The sequence below is a fragment of the Leucoraja erinacea genome, chromosome 23 (assembly GCF_028641065.1).
Source record: "Leucoraja erinacea ecotype New England chromosome 23, Leri_hhj_1, whole genome shotgun sequence".
NCBI classification, from domain to species: domain Eukaryota; kingdom Metazoa; phylum Chordata; class Chondrichthyes; order Rajiformes; family Rajidae; genus Leucoraja; species Leucoraja erinaceus.
Genome location: NC_073399.1, coordinates 16,343,364 through 16,360,802, shown reverse-complemented (window position 1 = coordinate 16,360,802; position 17,439 = coordinate 16,343,364). Strand labels below are relative to the sequence as shown.

At 40.8% G+C, this 17,439-nt stretch overlaps 1 protein-coding gene across 1 annotated transcript; it reads right to left on the bottom strand.

Moving 5' to 3' along the window:
* Positions 1-1,319: 1,319 nt before the first annotated feature.
* Positions 1,320-8,910, bottom strand: cbx4 (chromobox homolog 4 (Pc class homolog, Drosophila)). The gene is made up of 5 exons (XM_055653960.1): positions 8,421-8,910; positions 8,266-8,309; positions 7,864-7,929; positions 5,396-5,462; positions 1,320-3,438 (listed from the first exon to the last, which is right to left on the bottom strand). Exons 1-5 carry the CDS (start codon positions 8,487-8,489, stop codon positions 2,050-2,052), a joined length of 1,635 nt encoding a protein of 544 aa, XP_055509935.1. The 5' UTR covers positions 8,490-8,910; the 3' UTR covers positions 1,320-2,049.
* Between the last annotated feature and the right edge of the window lie 8,529 nt (positions 8,911-17,439).

Sequence of the window (17,439 nt, the reverse complement as noted above, 5' to 3'; positions counted from 1 at the left end):
CGATATTAGCCTCCCCATCCAACAATGGGCCGCTATGGACTTCATCCTTCCCGATGTCACCTGTTGTCGGCCCTTTGTGATTCTGGCCTTCTCTATCTTTCAGTCTGAAGAAGGGTTTCGACACGATTTTTCACCTATCCCCCCCCCCCCCCCCCCCCCAAAAGATGCTGCCTGGCCCGCCGAGTTACTCCAGCATTTTGTATGTATCTTCGGTATAAACCAATACCTGCAGTTCCTTCCTACACACCCTCTCCAGACTGACGTTTCAAGACCACATATATATATCTTCCATCTGTGTGATATGGGATCTACTAAGGAAACATCTAACAGAGGATATAGACACACGTTGACGTGAGCCAGATATAGGGACATGAAAGCACTTGTAGTTACATATAGCTGGACCACAAATCTCCGGTGCGAACACTCTTAAGTTTGAGCCATCGTGACAATAATTGGTGCAGTGACAAAACAGATCCCCATCCATTGCTTCAGGGGCCAAAAATACCAAAATACTAGAGGACTCCAACGCGGACTTGCCCTTTCTGCCCCACTCTAAATTAATTCAAAGGCCTTTCTCTCACGCTGGTTACTTGTTAGGACATCTAACCAACATCTCTTCGGTTGAAGGCGACCATCCAAAAGTATCCACGATGAAAAGGTTTGAACAAATGGCCGCCTCTTTCTTCCCCAACTGCAGAAGTCTTTCAATTATTATTTTTTTAATGCTTTTTTTTTTTAGATGGCGCCTGGATTTTATCGTACACATACATCATCAGTTCCGAAAGCTGTTCCGCAACCACGGATTGCCGCGTCCTCCAGATGCAGTCTAGCGACAACGATCTCGATACCATCGTGTATCATGGCAGTTTAAAATTAACACTGCAAAAAACAGATGCTTATTTCTGGAAATTAAAAAAATCACTAACCAACCCCCTTCTACACCTGGATTTGTATGTATTCTGCGTGATTGTAATGGGGGGTTTTTCATGATCGGTTGGATAAACCTTGCGTAGGATTAAGGCAATCGTGATTCTATTTGCAGATGGCCCGCGCGGTCGGGGAAGAGTTATAATGACTGTGATGGCTTACTCTGTGAAGAAGTGTTTCTGGGGCAGATGTCTGAAAGGCAATGATACTTAGATGTAGTTATTTTACTCAAGTCAGAGGATGTTACCTCCTTGACTATTTTAATCTGCACCGTTTGTCAATGCGACGCAAATATAACTGTGGTTTCCGTGAAACGACGACAGCTGGTAACCACAGTCACCCTCTTAGAATAAAATCTTGCTCTAAGATGTGCAGTAAAATTTCAAAGGCAGCTCCAGACATTCATTATTTTACTCACTGAGAAACAGTACCAGAGTCCTCGGGGGAGTAACTTCACAACGACTGCATATTAATTTTACAATGAGCGTCACAAATTAGCAATATGACTCATATTCGTTTCTTAGAATTTCTATTCACCGTTCAGCTGGTAGTAATAAACGCCAGGTCAAAAATGGCGTGCCTTGGGTACAAAACAGAATATCAACATTCTTCCATTATATTACTAACTGTCGCACTATTGCAACAGTGAATTAAAGGCGTTTTCACATATTTACATTCAAGCACAAAAAAAATACAATTTTATAATAGCAGCACAAGCCCATCAGCCTTGGAAATATCAAACAGACAGGAAATACAAGGCATCTGCACATTTAAATAGCACACATATTATCACAAATATTAGTCATAATAGATAATTAAAAAATGAAATAATGTATCAAACATTTTTAATATGGTTTTAGTAAATAAGTGTCAGATCATAGAGTTTTGCTTAAAAAAAATTAAAAATCCAAATTTAAGAAAGCATGTTCTAGAGTGTCCTTTACTGCCAGTTAATCCAGTCTGGCTTTAGAAACATATTTACTTCTACATATTAAATGTGCCTATTTATAAATACATTTTCATACATATAAGCTGTTCAATTTAAAGAATGACGATTTGGGATAAAGAGTGCATTCACTCGAAAGATCTCTACATGAATTCCAGGACTGGGTTAAGTCTCCTTCAAACAGTTACATATTCCTTGAATGTAACTGTGAGGCAGTTTGCTGTGACATCTGTGATGATCAGATTTCCCAGGTAAGGTTTCAGTCCCGTCCAGGGATATTGCTTCTCCCCCTTTGCTGCTTCTTCTTTCTCCTCGACTTCCACCGGTTGTGCTGTCGCTGTCTGAGGCACCGGCCTGGATTTGACGCAGCTCAGGTCAATTGGCTGTTCGGGATTTGAGTCCAAAATTCCATCCATTCCCACATGTCGATAGCCATCGACTGCCTCCGTCTCGATCAGGTCCTCTTGCTCCAGTTGGACCGCACTGCCTGGGACACTGATACTTCTGCACGTCATTGGCTTTTTGGCCTCACTGTCCACAATGGGTTCCGACAGATAGCGCTTTCTGGAATGGGGCAAATTGGAGTAAAGCCCATCCCTACTGGGGTCTTCTGAATCACAGGACCATCGCATTGTATTTGGTTTTTCACATTGCCTCTGGTCCATGGGGTACTGATCCTTTTGACTTCTCAACTCTTTCATATTAGCCGCTTCATCTCTTTCTGTGCCAGCGGCCTCCCCATTCAAATTTTTATTTTGTGCTGAAACAGCTTTCTCTTTAACCACCACAGTTGAAACGTGACCATTCTTTTCATCCTCTGCCTTTTTGTTTTCATTAATAGCCATTATTGCGTCTTTCCGCCCATTTTCGACTTTATTATCCTTGACCTTCTCTGCTCTCTCCTCGACCGCTGAACCTTTGCCATGACCATTCTTGACTATCCATAACTCTCGTTCTCCAGTCTTGCTTGCCACTGATTCATTCCCTCCATCCCCACTCTTACTATGCTTATCTTTAGTCGACTGTATCCCATTATCCATGTACTTGCTCATTACTATTACTATCCTACCATTTTTGTTTTTATTTTTCACTATCTTCATTCTACCATTCATGCCATTGTTTTTCACGCTTTCCTTGGCTATTTCTGGCCCATTTCCAGATTTCAATTCCATTTCCTTGATCACTGGCTTCTCCGAACCTACAACACGAGTATGACTTCCACTCTTCGTTAAACTGTGCAATGCTTCCTGTTCGTGAGTAGACTGATGTTGCTCCTGGTTTAATTCAGATTCACTCCTATGGCAATCAGCTTGCTGATTGGAATACATAATGTCTGGCTGATAATGATGATGTTTCTTGCTGTTGAGTTGGTAATAATGTTTGGTGACCTGGTGTTGGCGTTGTTCCTCTGTGTTACAGGGTTTGTACTGATGAAGCTTTTGACTGTTCAATTGATATTTACGTTTGAAGGTCTGTTGCTGGATGTCATTCTTTGATCGTTCATCTTCGACGTAAGTATCCTGTAATTCTGAAGGGACATTTGAACGTCGAGCAAAAGCTGGCAGCTGAAAATTGAGAATGCACAGATTAGTATTGTTTAGATCTCAATCTTCTGTAAATAAACTAGAATCAATGAATTTTAAGGCAAGGTTATAACTTAGCTCTGTGGGCTCTTTCTAGATTGAACGATATTTGTAATGTGACATTTGCATCTCTCTGCAAGATCGAACCAAGAAAGGCATACTTTTCTGCCTTTCTAAAAATTCTCCATTTGCGGCTCAAAGGAACTTACTTCAATTTCATTTTCAATCCATTCTGTAAAACTCTAAGACAGAAGCTGAATTACGCCATTCAGTCCATTGACTATTCCGCCATTCAATCATGGCTGATCTATTTTTTCCCTCTCAACCACATTCTAGATTCAAATTCAATACCAATTAAGGTACAGTGAAATTTAACTTACCATGCAGCCGTACGAAGTGAGAAAAACACCAATACACAATTCAACCACATAAAATTAAATTTAACATAAACATCCACCACAGCGGAATCCACATTCCTCACTGTGGTGGAAGGAAATGAAGTTCATTCAACTTCCGCCCTTGTTCACGCATGGTCAAGGCTGAACCCTCGGCATTTGCTCTTGCCGACAGTCTGCTGTTCACGCCCTCTCATTGGGATGATCGAATCTCCGATGATGGGATGAATCGGAACACTCTGCGGCATGGAATTAGCCGCGGAATGGCATTCCCCTGCCTTCTTCCCATAACCTTTGATGCCCTTCACAATCTAAAACCTAGCAATCGCCACCTTAAAAGTACCCAGTGCCTTGACCTCCACAGCCATCTGTGGCAATTAATTGCACAGTTTCACCACCCTCTGACTAAAAAAAAATCTTTCTCATCTCCATTCTGAAGGTACATATTTTTCGTCTGAGGCAGCTCTCTCTTGTTCTAGACTCTCCCATTACTGGGAACATCCTTTTCACCATGGGGCTTTTCATTATCTGGTAGGTTTCAATGAGACCCCCCCCCCCCCCCCACACACACACACACATCCTTCTAAACTCCAGTGAAACAGGCCCAGGGCCTTCCATTCCAGGTTAATACTTGGGTAACTGTATTACTGGGTCCTGTTTGATCAATGCATTGAAGCACCTGGCCTCAACAAAATCACACCAGTTTTTACAAATATATAATTTCTGAGAATGTTTAATCATGGTTCAATCATGAGATCATATTTAAAATGGCTGTGGATAAATGAAGGTTTTGGTCACTTATTACAAATGTTGCTTTGGGCAGCAACAGTTCCTCTCCACCAGCATCACTTTACAGTCGGTTAACTTTCATCTCAGGACAAACAAGAGTAGGAGACTCATGGGGTCACCACCACCACCATGAATAGGTTAGCTCTGCCACCCCTCCCAGTCACACTATCTTGCCGTGGTGTTGATCACCCACACTTTCATCATAGCTATATTTAATCCCAAATCGAACAATCAGAACACCATCTTCTTAAGGACAATTGGGGTATGTAATAAATGTTGGCTTTTGCTGTCAGGCACATTTCCTTCAATGAATTGATAAAAGTTGGATTTACATCTCTTTACTTTCAGATGTATGTTCTAATACTAAACAATTGCAATTGGTAAATTCAACACATTTAAAAATTAGAAATATGTACACAATCTTATAATCCAAAACATTTACAACTTTACGAGCCAATCATTTTTATGTCACTTCAAAATAATTTTGTAACTAAAGAAATGGTAAACTAATTGAACTTACTCAAATGATTCCCTGTTTGCGAGATCCATTACATTATCAATAACATACTCCCATGAACTCCAATGTTATTTTGCAACATTACTTTGACAATGATTCATTTGACGATTCTATTCATGTGTATTGTATGCCATGCAGTATTTTTAACAAACTGTACTCAGTCGGGCAATTCAGAAACAGGTTTGACTGCTTATCTAGCAATTTTCTAATCGCATTTGAACTAGATAGATAACATTACCTGAACCAGTAGGTGTTTGGGTTTAGGCCCTCGTTTACGGTAACCCATCGACTGTTCATGCCTTTCTCTGCAATCATTGAATAAAATCAAAGTGAGCACGATGATGACTTATTAAATATCTACAAAGTTAATAATCAGTTTAAGAAATAATCTTCATCCCCGCTTCTAAAAGATTGGATATCATTGTTGCGTACTCTACATTTATCCTGAGACACCATGATATGGTCAAAAATCTCTTCAACCAAAATAAAATAATCTATGTCCTGTTACTACAAACTGTTTACATCTTCATCACCAATTAAACATCTGTGCAACAAAAATATAACGCTATAACATATGTATCAGTAAAGCTTTGTATTTTCTTGTTGAATGTCTTGCCTAAATTTAGATGTGGGTGGATACAATCTTCTTTATTGAAGGAATACATTCAAATAAAACAAATGGCTGCACAAAAGACAATTTTATTACTTTGAAAACCCTTAGTGAGAGGGCCTTCTGAATGAACATTGTTTCCAGTTACAATGTGAAATAATGGGGAAATGGGAAGCAAGTGGGTGTCACAAGAACCAGGAGATGCTGGAATTTTGAGCAAGGCACAAAGTGCTGGAGGAACTCGAGAAGTCAGAAGAAGGGCCCAATTTCCCAAAGGTCACCTGCCCATTCCATCCCCAGATGCTGCCTGACCAATTGAGTGTGTTTTGCTCAGAGTGGTGGAGGAATGCAAATTGAAGAGTTCAGTAGCTCTTTGAAGAGAGGTTCAAGGATTGGATCTAGTTTGACTGGGGGGGAAAGAATTGCATTTATTATGGTGTTTACATATTCCAAATAGCATACTACAAACAACTATCAACATTTAGAGTAAGGGATAATTTTATTGTGGTTAGAGTCCTTTAAAATGTGATTTTGAAACAAACAATAGACAATAGACAATAAGTGCAGGAGTAGGCCATTTGGCCCTTCGAGCCAACACCGACATTCAATGTGATCATGGCTGATCATCCACAATCAGTACCCCGTTCCTGCTTTCTCCCCAAACCCCTGACTCCGTTATTTTTAAGAGCCCTGTCTAGCTCTCTCTTGAAAGCATCCAGAGAACCTGCCTCCACTCCACTCTCTGAGAAAAAGTGTTTCCTCATCTCCGTTCTAAATGGCTTACTCCTTATTCTTAATCAGATCCATTCAAAGTGGAATTGGATTGATTCCATTCTCAACAAACTATAGCTTTGGGTTTGTGGAAGGAATTCAGTTTTATGGTCAGACCGGGGCCCTAAGATGATCTTAAGATGGAACCCCTAACCCTGGGCATCTTTTCTTAACTCAATCTCTCTCCTGGCTGGGTGTAGCAACTCACTTGCTGATCCTATTCCAGTTTAGTACATGCCTTTCATTCCCAATTTTTACACTTTATATACAAATAAAATATTAATGATGTTCCCCCAAAATACCAGAGAATTGTTTAGTTAGAACTAATGGCAGTCTCAACTATACTGTACTATACTGTTGAACTGTACTAATGGCCGACCCACCCTTTTTGCAACGGTCTTTCTAATTACATCTAAAAGAAAAACTAATGAAGTCAGATTCGACTAAATGCAAGAACACATTATTATTTGAAAAGTAACGCGTTGCTGACAGTCTAATTAATCCTAGCCTGCTTATAAGCAACTTTCGTCCCTCCCACCCTGTAAAACGCAGCATGGCTCCACTATATGTATTCACATGGTTGCAGGCAGCTATGGCAACCCCGTGAGCCACGAACCACTCAGATCGATTATCGCGTACCAAATTAAAGTTGGACACGCAACACTGCGCGACCTTGGTATTTTTCAGGTTACAAGGACGATTAAAAATCAGCGTTGCCCCTTTAAAACGACACTTGCATATCAGCAGGTGCAGACGAGAGAAGTGCAGAAGAGCTTCTGAAACAAGAACATCGCAAATAGTCGTTAGAACGACGTTCTGTGATGTGACCGACTCGCTACACTAGACACACTGAGGAGCTAAATGCACCATCTATCTTCGATCTGCAACATCGCACGGGCAGTTACATCACTATTGCAGTACGGCTAAAAGCGATTTTTTTCCCCTCTTAAAAAAAATTCTGACATGTATTCCTCCGATAACCATTAAGTGTTGTCAATGTACTGTTTAATTTGCTGGCACATCTGAGCCTTCGGTAATAGCACGAAACGTCTTTTCTTAAGGGGCTGTAATGCCATCTGCTGACAGTGGCTCCCGCTCTATCCTCTCCCCACTTTCGAGGGGTTAGACTAACTTGGAATATTGAGCTAGTCTCTCAGACTTTCCAGCTGTTTTAGTCACATCTGGTAGGGCTGAAACTGACCACCTAGAAGTCTCTGGGCCCTCTAATTCCAAGAGCTGTCGTTCTCAACTCTCTTTATTATTTTATTTGTTGCAGTTATAGTGATAGTTTTGCCCCCCCCCCCCCCCTCCCCCCGTTTATTTACCTGTGTTGGAAAGCCAGGAGCAGTCGAGGGTCGAGGATATTCTCCTCAGGTTCCCACGTGTTGTATCTGCAGAGAAGACACCAGCAGGTCAAGTAAAAAAACACTCTCACAATTTCACAAGCCGAAAAATAAAGCGATCTATAGCTGTTATTCAAGCAGTGTACAAGAGAGGCCATTTTCACTCTGTTCATGCACTATCATATCTGTTTCACACTCCATTAAGACATTCCAGGACTCTCGTTGGCCATTTTTTTGTTACATTTGTAATCGAGTAACAACTTACTGTTGGCATTTGTAAGAAGGGGAAATTATTGAGGTCTACCAAATTCTTCCACTACCCACCCCACCCACCCACCCGTACTTTATCTATTTTTTTTTGGAAACATGCAAAATGGAACTCACTTGGGAGACCATCCCCTCCATTTCACCAGGTATTCGACTCTTCCCTGTAGAGAAATAAATACAGTGTTCGTCACAGGGGAAAAGAAAGACAGCCGTGTAATTGATCAATAACGTGGCGGAATTAGTGGAGGTAAAGTGTAGTGGGTCGCGTTTACCTTCCTGATGCGCTTTTTCTCGATGCTCTCCACGGCGAATACGTGCTCCCCCGCGGCTGGCAACTCCATATCGATGCGAGGAGCTGGACTGACGCCGCTTGACCTTCCCCGGGTTGGAGATCGCTTCACCGGGGACGCTCTCCGCCTTGTCGTTTGCCTCCCGCTTTACTTTCCCTGCTTCTGCTTTTGGCTCTGGTTTTGTTGTTTTTTTTTTAACTGAGCGGGGCTCTTTTTCACCCCCTCCTCCTTTCCCTCCTCCCCAGTCTTTTCGGTTCCCGACTCGGCAGTCGGGAGATCTCTCTGCTCTATCGCTCTCCCTCTCCCTCTCTCTCTCTCTCTCTCTCTGCAGCAGAGACGGCAACGCGAAAAAAAAAACGCAGCAACACAACGCTGTGGCGTCAGGAGCTTGGGTTGTCAATCAGCGCGGCCCCGCCCGGGGTCTGAGAATCTAAGTACAGCACCAAATACGGGCAAGACGCAGCCTTGTATGGTAATAGCGGAAAGATAAATTATTTCCCCCCTAAATTGAGGAGTAACGACACGAAAATAAACGTCAGGAGACAGCGCTTTGCTCCCCCCCCCCCCCTCCCCAACCCCCCCGTCCCTTTCTCTTCCAATTGTGTCTATTCCATCGCATCTAAACAATGTAATTCCCCGGGTTCGCAGTTTTGTTTCACGGCGAGGTGCAAATGTCTTTCGTGTCCTCTTCTAATTGGCTCTGCATCGAGCTACAGCTAGCAATGTCTTGCGTTCTTGGAGAAACCTGCTTGTTTTTTTTTTTTTTGGCATGCATCTCAGCGCGTCACTGCTTTATTACATTTCATCTGCCAACAGATAACTGACAGTGATTCAGATTTCCATGATCGCGCGCATAATTTGCAAAGTATGCATTACCGTTAGGCAGATCTGCTCCCCGCCTCCCTCCCCCCCCCCCCCCCCCCCCCCACTCCTCTACACTGAGCACAGACGTTGCAAGAACATGGCAACATCATGTTGGGCCAATGATCATCCGCCGACCTGTAGTGTTACATAATGGAGCCTTCGAAACCAGTTTGCAACAAGGCTGCTCAAAGCTCAACCCTGTCTCCTTCTGGTTGGGGAATGCCAATTTCCATGTATAACTCAGACAGCACCTAATGCTCAAAATAGTACAGCTTTCAAAACACAATACCGCGGTGACAAGTTTCATTTATGTCGGAGAGCTTATATTGCACCTAACGTTGGCAACGTGTCGAATTGGCCATCGTTCTGCTTCGATTATTTGAGCAACCGCCCTACAAACAGGTCACAAAAGGGTAACACAAGCCCGCTGTGGAATTAAGTTGGAAGGCAACTGAGAATGACGCAACTTCCAAGATGCTCATTCCTCCAAGTATTGGATTTTTTCAAACTCAAAGCTAAGGGGGGGGGGGGGGGACAAGCATCGATACAATTAGAAATGGGAAATTTTCAAACACAACGCCTGGAGGTGACATCCCAGTCAATGAAAATGCTCGGCATATCCCATCCCGCTCAATACGGCTCTCCACTCACGTTAATCAACACTCAGAGTTCTTCTGACACAGGATGCCCATATTAGGATATTGGTCGCGGACGACATGTACAGCCACTGTTGCATTTGCAGGGCATGCTTGATGATTTCATATACTTGATCAAAACAATGAATGAAACAATGAACCACAATATTTGAACATCTATAACAGAGAGGTCATAATCCTTTCTTTCTGGAGCCCGCATCTAAGCCGAATATGGCGCTTTCCCAGCAATAGATTCTTGTACTTGGAAGAAAATATCGAGGCTGTGTGAGTGGCAGTGATCAGCTCAGTTGACACGTGGATATTTGGCTCCGAGCAGGTTGAACTTTGTGATTGTCATGGTATTTACCTCAGAAATGCCGTCGTGCAATCCTTTCCCTGACACTGCACATCATTTGATATCATTGATACTTCACGTGAATAGTCAGAAAGCCCAGGCGCCCCCTTTACTGTAATAACACCCAAGCTTCTTGTGGTTTGTTACTGTTGGCCTTCAGGGGATGTGTGGAGCCATTAATCTAAGAGCTTTGCAGCCAAAATGTTAACTTTGAATACATTTTTTTTAAACGAATAAAATGTCAAAATCTCCTAATATATCCAGTGCAAGCAGGTTACTATTAATGAACAGCAACTCCTGCCATCTGAAGACTGCAGAGGCCCAGAAATTCACCATAGATATAAATCGTTTTATCAATGTTAATAGCTATTCCCTTTAAAAAAAATAAATGGGTTTAATGATATTAATAATATTTTACATTTCTCTGTCTTGCACAAAGAACTGAGCAAGAGCATTCTGCAGTATAGTCACAGAGCAATTGAGTCTGCTGAATCTATTCTGAATTACTCAGCATGTCAAGCTTGGCAGAGGTGTTGTAAATATAGACTGACTATTCATAAATAAATTTACTCATTCCACAACACAGCCCTGTTCTGCTTATGGCAGTTATTTGGATGTAGGTAAATAGTTGTTTGGTATAAATATAATCTGTCCTCAGCCTTTTTTAAATTATTAGAAGCAAAGATGTTTGTCTGTAGATCTCTGGCAATTGAACAACCTTGCTTTAGATATGTTTACCTATATATTGGGACCCTATTACCTATATCTTGACTATAGAAGATAAGAAACAAGAGTATTACAGAGTTGTAGCGTTAATATACAGTCCATATATTAGCTGTTGCAGCATTATAAACCACTATTGAATTGGTGTGTTTCCGATCCATAAACAAGGATTCAATTGAGAATATTTACATTCAACATGTTTAATGTAGAAACATTCAGTTTGAGAGTTAATCTGAAACAACAGTTAGATAGAGCTCTAGGGGCTAGCGGAATCAAGGGATATGGGGAGAAGGCAGGCACGGGTTACTGATTGTGGATGAACAGCCATGATCACAATGAATGGCGGTGCAGGCTCGAAGGGCCAAATCGCCTACTCCTGCACCTATTCTCTATGTTTCTATGTTTCTATTAGAGCTGATTTTACTTTTTGCATTTGAGATATGCCTTTCAGCAATTTCTCTTATGCTTCAACACAATGGATTAGAGCATATTAAAGAACTAGTGACTTCAGGAACCAACACATGATCAACATTGGTTTGTTATATTGGAATTAGTCAAACAGAAATATTTTCCACACCATTTAAAATCAATGCATTTATAACTGCCCAAACGAGTGTGCTTAATTTCAATGTAGGTATGTGTAATTCAGACATGTTCATTATGCTAAGATAATATAGATCCAAAGTTAAAGTTTCCACATTAGAAAAAGCAGGAGGAGGCCATTTGACCCTTCAAGCCAGCACTGCCATTCATTGTGATCATGGCTGATCATCCATGATCAGTAACCCGTGCCTGCCTTCCCCGATACCCTTTTTAGACTATCTCTTCCTGACCAACTGCAGATATCATAATGCATGTTAGGTACGGTAACTCTTCCATGTGGATACACGGCACCTATGTAATTATCAACCCATCCTGCCGTGGCTTTTTTTGTGTGTTAAAATCCATTAACTCATAAGGAAGCCAGAGCATGTTAGTTTCTTAATTTGTGTAAAATAATAACTGTGGCATTATTTATATCACCTAAAATTGATGCTAAGTACATATATTCTTTATGAATTCATACTCATAGGCATCTGGTTACTCTCTTAATAGGTGGCCAGTGGATGAGGACAAATATAGAATATTCAAACAGAGGCACATACCAATCCAACTCAGTCATGCTTGATGATGATAAGCCTTTACAACTGGACCTTAATTAGATAGTTTAGAATTTACAATCTATTCATCATTGATTGTTTGCATTGTTTTATATAAACATACTGAACTTTTTATTGCTTATTATGGTGTTTACAGAATACTATGCTTACCTATCTGTTGCGCTGATGCAAATAAAAATGTCATTGTTCCGTTTCGGAACAATTGACAAAAAAACACTCTTGACTCTTGATTGTCAGAATTCCAACAGCTTTTGTTACTGGTCAAAATACTATAAATTGGTGATTTAAATGCAGAACTACCATTAACATTGCATCTGCTTGTTCATTAAATTGCAATTATGATTAATATTTGTATATGATTGCAATGACAAAATGGCCTGATTCTGCATTTTCACATTGGCCTTAGCATTTCCAATTGCAGTGTTATTAATTGAACACTGAACCATGTAGAATTTTCCTTTTGAAACACTATCTGGTTTATTTTAACATGGTAATGTTGAATGCTTCTAATAATCAAATGAAATTTGGAGTTACAAGTAAAGTCAATGGTCTTTATTCTGACATTTGAGAATCTTTCAGTGTACTTATGACCCCATGAACATTAAACTAAAGCTGCATAAAAAATCCATGATTTTGCTGGATCTCATTTTTCAGACAGTTTTCTTTAAATCCCAATGCTTAGATTTGTACTTACTCTAAATGCTTACTTTAAAAGAATCATACAATTCGCATGGGATTTCTAACATGGAAACATTTCCAGCCCTTTACTTTCTTGCTTCATTTAGAAGGTAATTTCTTGTAAATCCCTATTCAAGGAAAGGAAGTTATGATTCACCCTGTTTAACACAGCAGTATATCAAGCTCAAGATTACACCTGCAAAGAAATGGCATCACTGGGCTAATAGTGAAGATAATGGCATCTGGCACATCTTTGCTAAGTACAGAGATGCCATCATTACATGGATATACTAATTGGAAAATACCAGCAATTATTCCTTATATTCCATAAGGTGTAGTGAATACTGGTATTTTCACATTACCAAAATGTATTAAGCATTACATTGAATATTTTATTTCCCCCCTCTATTCAAAGAAACCTACTGGCTCAAGTTCGAGTGGAGCATACACCCCCACCCATCTTTAACACCAATTAATTTGTACATTTCATCTACATAGTAAACATTTTTCTAAGCAGCGATTTTCATTTACATAGATAGAGCTATTAAATGCTTTCCAGGGATAATTAGTGCTCTTATCATTATGTGATGATCCAGCTATCAGTTTTATACATGCACAACTCGAACTGTTAAAGAAGGCTTTGTAAAATGGAATTAAGCAGTTGCCCAGTTTCAGTCATTATGATTAAACAGATGGTATGTTTTTCCATCTGCATTAGCAATGCCCTGAGGTGCAACTGCTTTGGCATGGGGTGTGTGCATTTCTTCAGGAATTTTTGAGGATCCAAATGCCATTAAATCCTATATTACATGTTCTGGTTGATACATCACTGTTTAGCTGGTTGACAATCAAAATAATTATTTGGGAATTTTAGGATAAGCAAATATATAGTGTGTTCATCTGGACAAGTAGTTCAGGTAGTTTCCTCATATTGAAACATTACAACTGCATGTTATAACAATCTAATTTGATGATAAGAATCTTTACTGATTTAATAAAGAACTACCCTGCTTCAAGTTGCAACTGGTGACTATGTATTAATCCCTTGCCTTATTTAAGAATTGGATTTATCTAAGAAGCTCTTGGCTGCTACTAACTTTGCAAATTAACCAGATATTTCAGTAATCTTGTTAATCTATGTCTTTTATTTGCAGTGGATAAAATTCAACTCCTTGGTAATCAACAGAATATCCAAAATAGTGACCATTAAACACTACACAGCAAAAACCAACAAGGTGTTAGATCCTCTAATACCTCCCCACAGTTCCAATAAACCTTAAAATTGTACCACTGCATAGGTGTACATGGCTTCTGTTGTATAAGTGAAAACGTCATTTTTCTGTATATTTCCTCAGGATGAAGTTCTGTAAAACGTGTTGGAAGTCTGGTTTGGGTGGAGTCTGGTTTGGGTGGAGTCTGGTTTGGATGGAAGTCTGGTTTTGATGTGTGGAGTGATTGGTTGTTGGCATTCTCTTTTCACCGACATGTTCAGTGTTTGACATTTATCTTTCATTACCTGTTATTTAATATAAGGCTTCTGTAATGCATTCTCTGCAGGTTTATCGGATAATCTCAAATATTCATCCCTTGTAAAGGATTGTGTGAATATAAGCCTAGACCAACTGTCTATTTCTCAGCCAGGAATCGAACTAAAAAATGGTGATACACCTGGTAATAATAATAAACGCGATCGCTGATGCTGCCGATGATTCCCCGAGTCAAGTCAGAATCCGACAGATTTTCCAGGTGCCGGAGCCGCGTGGTTCTTTATTCAACATAAGGATTTATATCGGACTTGCTACTTATCTAGTTAATCAATAGATCAACCAGCCAAGAGAACAATCCTCAAACCAGGGCGAGTGTATGATCGTCACAATTCAACCTTCACCGACCTTTTCCTGCACAAAATAGCAACGAGTCAAACAATGACTAAGCAAAGGGATTATGCGTGGAAGAGGAATTTTCTGCTTTTTCTTCTTACAGCAAGTAGGAGTGTGATTGCCAAGGCAATTGAAAGCACTTAAATATCACCATTTGGTTCCTTATAACCTAATCCGCCATAGAAATCCTTTCAATAATTCTATATGATGCTAATGATGCGGAATTCGCAGTCAGGTCTATTTCATATTAAGTATGTTTGGTTAGATGGAAAGTGTAAATTATAGCTAAATATTGCAAGTGAATTGATTGCATTGATTTCAATGCGTGCAATGAGGTATTAATAGATATTAATTGATAACCATTCATTGATACATTGCTTTCCTGTGACCAATAGCTTCATAGATCTAAAGATATTGAACCTAAAAATACTTGTTGTATTGCCAAATAAAAGTATAATTCTACTGACGCATTTCATAGCCAATGTATAATCGGAGTTCAAACTCCGACATTACTGGTCCGCTAACATTAGCGGTGTCATACGACTCTTTGGTAACATTAATGTGAAGAATCCAAATCAACTGGACGTCTTGTAACAGGTGCCGATGGAAGCAAGCTCGATTTCATCATATGATACATTTGGGCAGTTATTTTATTTCCAATGATGTACAAAGATGTCCACGATGCAGCCTATTCCGCAGTGAACGCATTGTTCTTTTATTCAATGCATCCAATAATATAAAGCTATAAACTGTAGCTGGGATTAGATGTATAATATTGAGGCTAAGGTCAAGTCTTGGCTACACGTATAGAGCAACCCTTGTTTTCTGGATTGGGATACATCAGTAATGTGCCACGTAAACCCAAAAGAACGGGACACGTTAAATGTAATTTGATTGCTACAGTTGATGCACTGGTGTGGATTTAAGAATCTAGTCAGAAGCATTTTCAACCAAACCAAACCTCACCGTCGAGATACAGCTAGTAAACCCACCATGTGTGCCAAACCCGGTCTCCATTAGAAAGCTAGACGGCAAAGCAACCGAGACAAAAAGCGCCATTTTCTGAGCGCTTGGTCACTATCGCTGACTAATGCAGATAGATGATTTTACAATGTAAATTGTGAATGAGCAGCCAGTGGCGATAGTTTCTAAAATTCAAAATAGCCAACATATTGCGGGGGTTTCTCTGTTGCTGCGGAGTTCAGTTGAAACAAACGCGACATTTCCCTCCCGTTACAAAACACGAAGTGCTGGTGGAACTCAACGCGTCGGGCAGCATCTGGGGAGCGAATGGATCATCAACGCTCAGTTATCGGGACCCTTCTTCAGATTCTTGCCCTTCAATTCTCCCCCATCTATTGTGTCTCCACCCCCCCCCCCCCCCCCCCCCCGGTTCATCTCCCACTTCCCACACTATTTCATGAAATCACGATGTTTTCACATAAGAGCTGAGTAACGTCCTCCACATGTTGTGCGCAGCGCGAACCTAATGCGAGCACAGGTGTTTAGCCTTCATTCGACCAAAGAACCATCAATCCTATCGTGTATTGTAAAGGGCGCTTCCAGTATTTAGTACTTCACAGTACGTCGGTTACACGAGGTATACGTCTAAAAGACCACTGCGATAGTTTTTTCATTGACTTATTGGTAGGGGAAGGAATTAGTCCCGCTTCTTATACCGATTCCAGTGTTTCTTTGGCTCTCCTCGGAGATGGCGACTTGAGAAGTGGTGCTCTGATGGGACTGAATTCGCGGTCCTTTTTACAGCCATTTCCCCATATCTGTAGGGGATCTGACTCTTAAATGCATCAAAGGTCTAACGATCCGTTAATATTATATCAATGATAAGATCAGGCTTGTTGCTAAACGTGTAGAGAGGAACTGCAGATATTGGTTTCCACCGAAGAGGGACAAAAAAAAATGCAGAGCAACTCAGCGGGTCAGGCAGCATCTCTGGCGAAAAGAAATAGGTGACCTTTTGGATCGAGAACCTTCTTCAGACTTCTTATTGTCTATATATTGTTAAAAGTGCTGTTTGTTTCGACGTCCTGTTCCTTTGACTCAATTTGGCGTTGAACGAACTTGCAAAACGACTCTTTGGGATTATGTTCATAGAAACATAGAAACATGGAAAATAGGTGCAGGAGGAGGCCATTCGGCCCTTCGAGCCAGCACCGCCATTCATTGGCTGATCGTCCCCAATCAATAACCCATGCCTGCCTTCTCCCCATATCCCTTGAGTCCACTGGCCCCTAGAGCTCTCTTCTTCCACTTCGCTCTCTTCAAATCACATATTGTCCCTTAAACACTTTGTAGAAGAAGAGATATCGTGGGTTCCCGGCACACACGGTAATGTAAAATGTGACGTCGTCTGACCATTGTGAGAAAGTCCAAAACACTGCGGCAGATTTAGGAATAGGAAGCTCCCACGGATAGCAAGGTGATCGAGCTGATAGAAGGAACTGCAGATGCTGGTTTATAAAAAAGGCATAGCGTTCTGGAGTAACTCAACGGGTCAGGCAGCATCCCGAGTGAATATGGATAGGCGGCCGTTCGGATTTGAAGAAAGGTCTCGACCTGAAACGTTGCCTATCCGTGTTCTCCGGAGATGCTGCCTGACCCGCTGGGTCACTTTGTGTCTTTCAAAAATATATACTATTGGCGTTGTTTGAGAAAAATATTGACGAGGACATCAGGAAAAGGGAC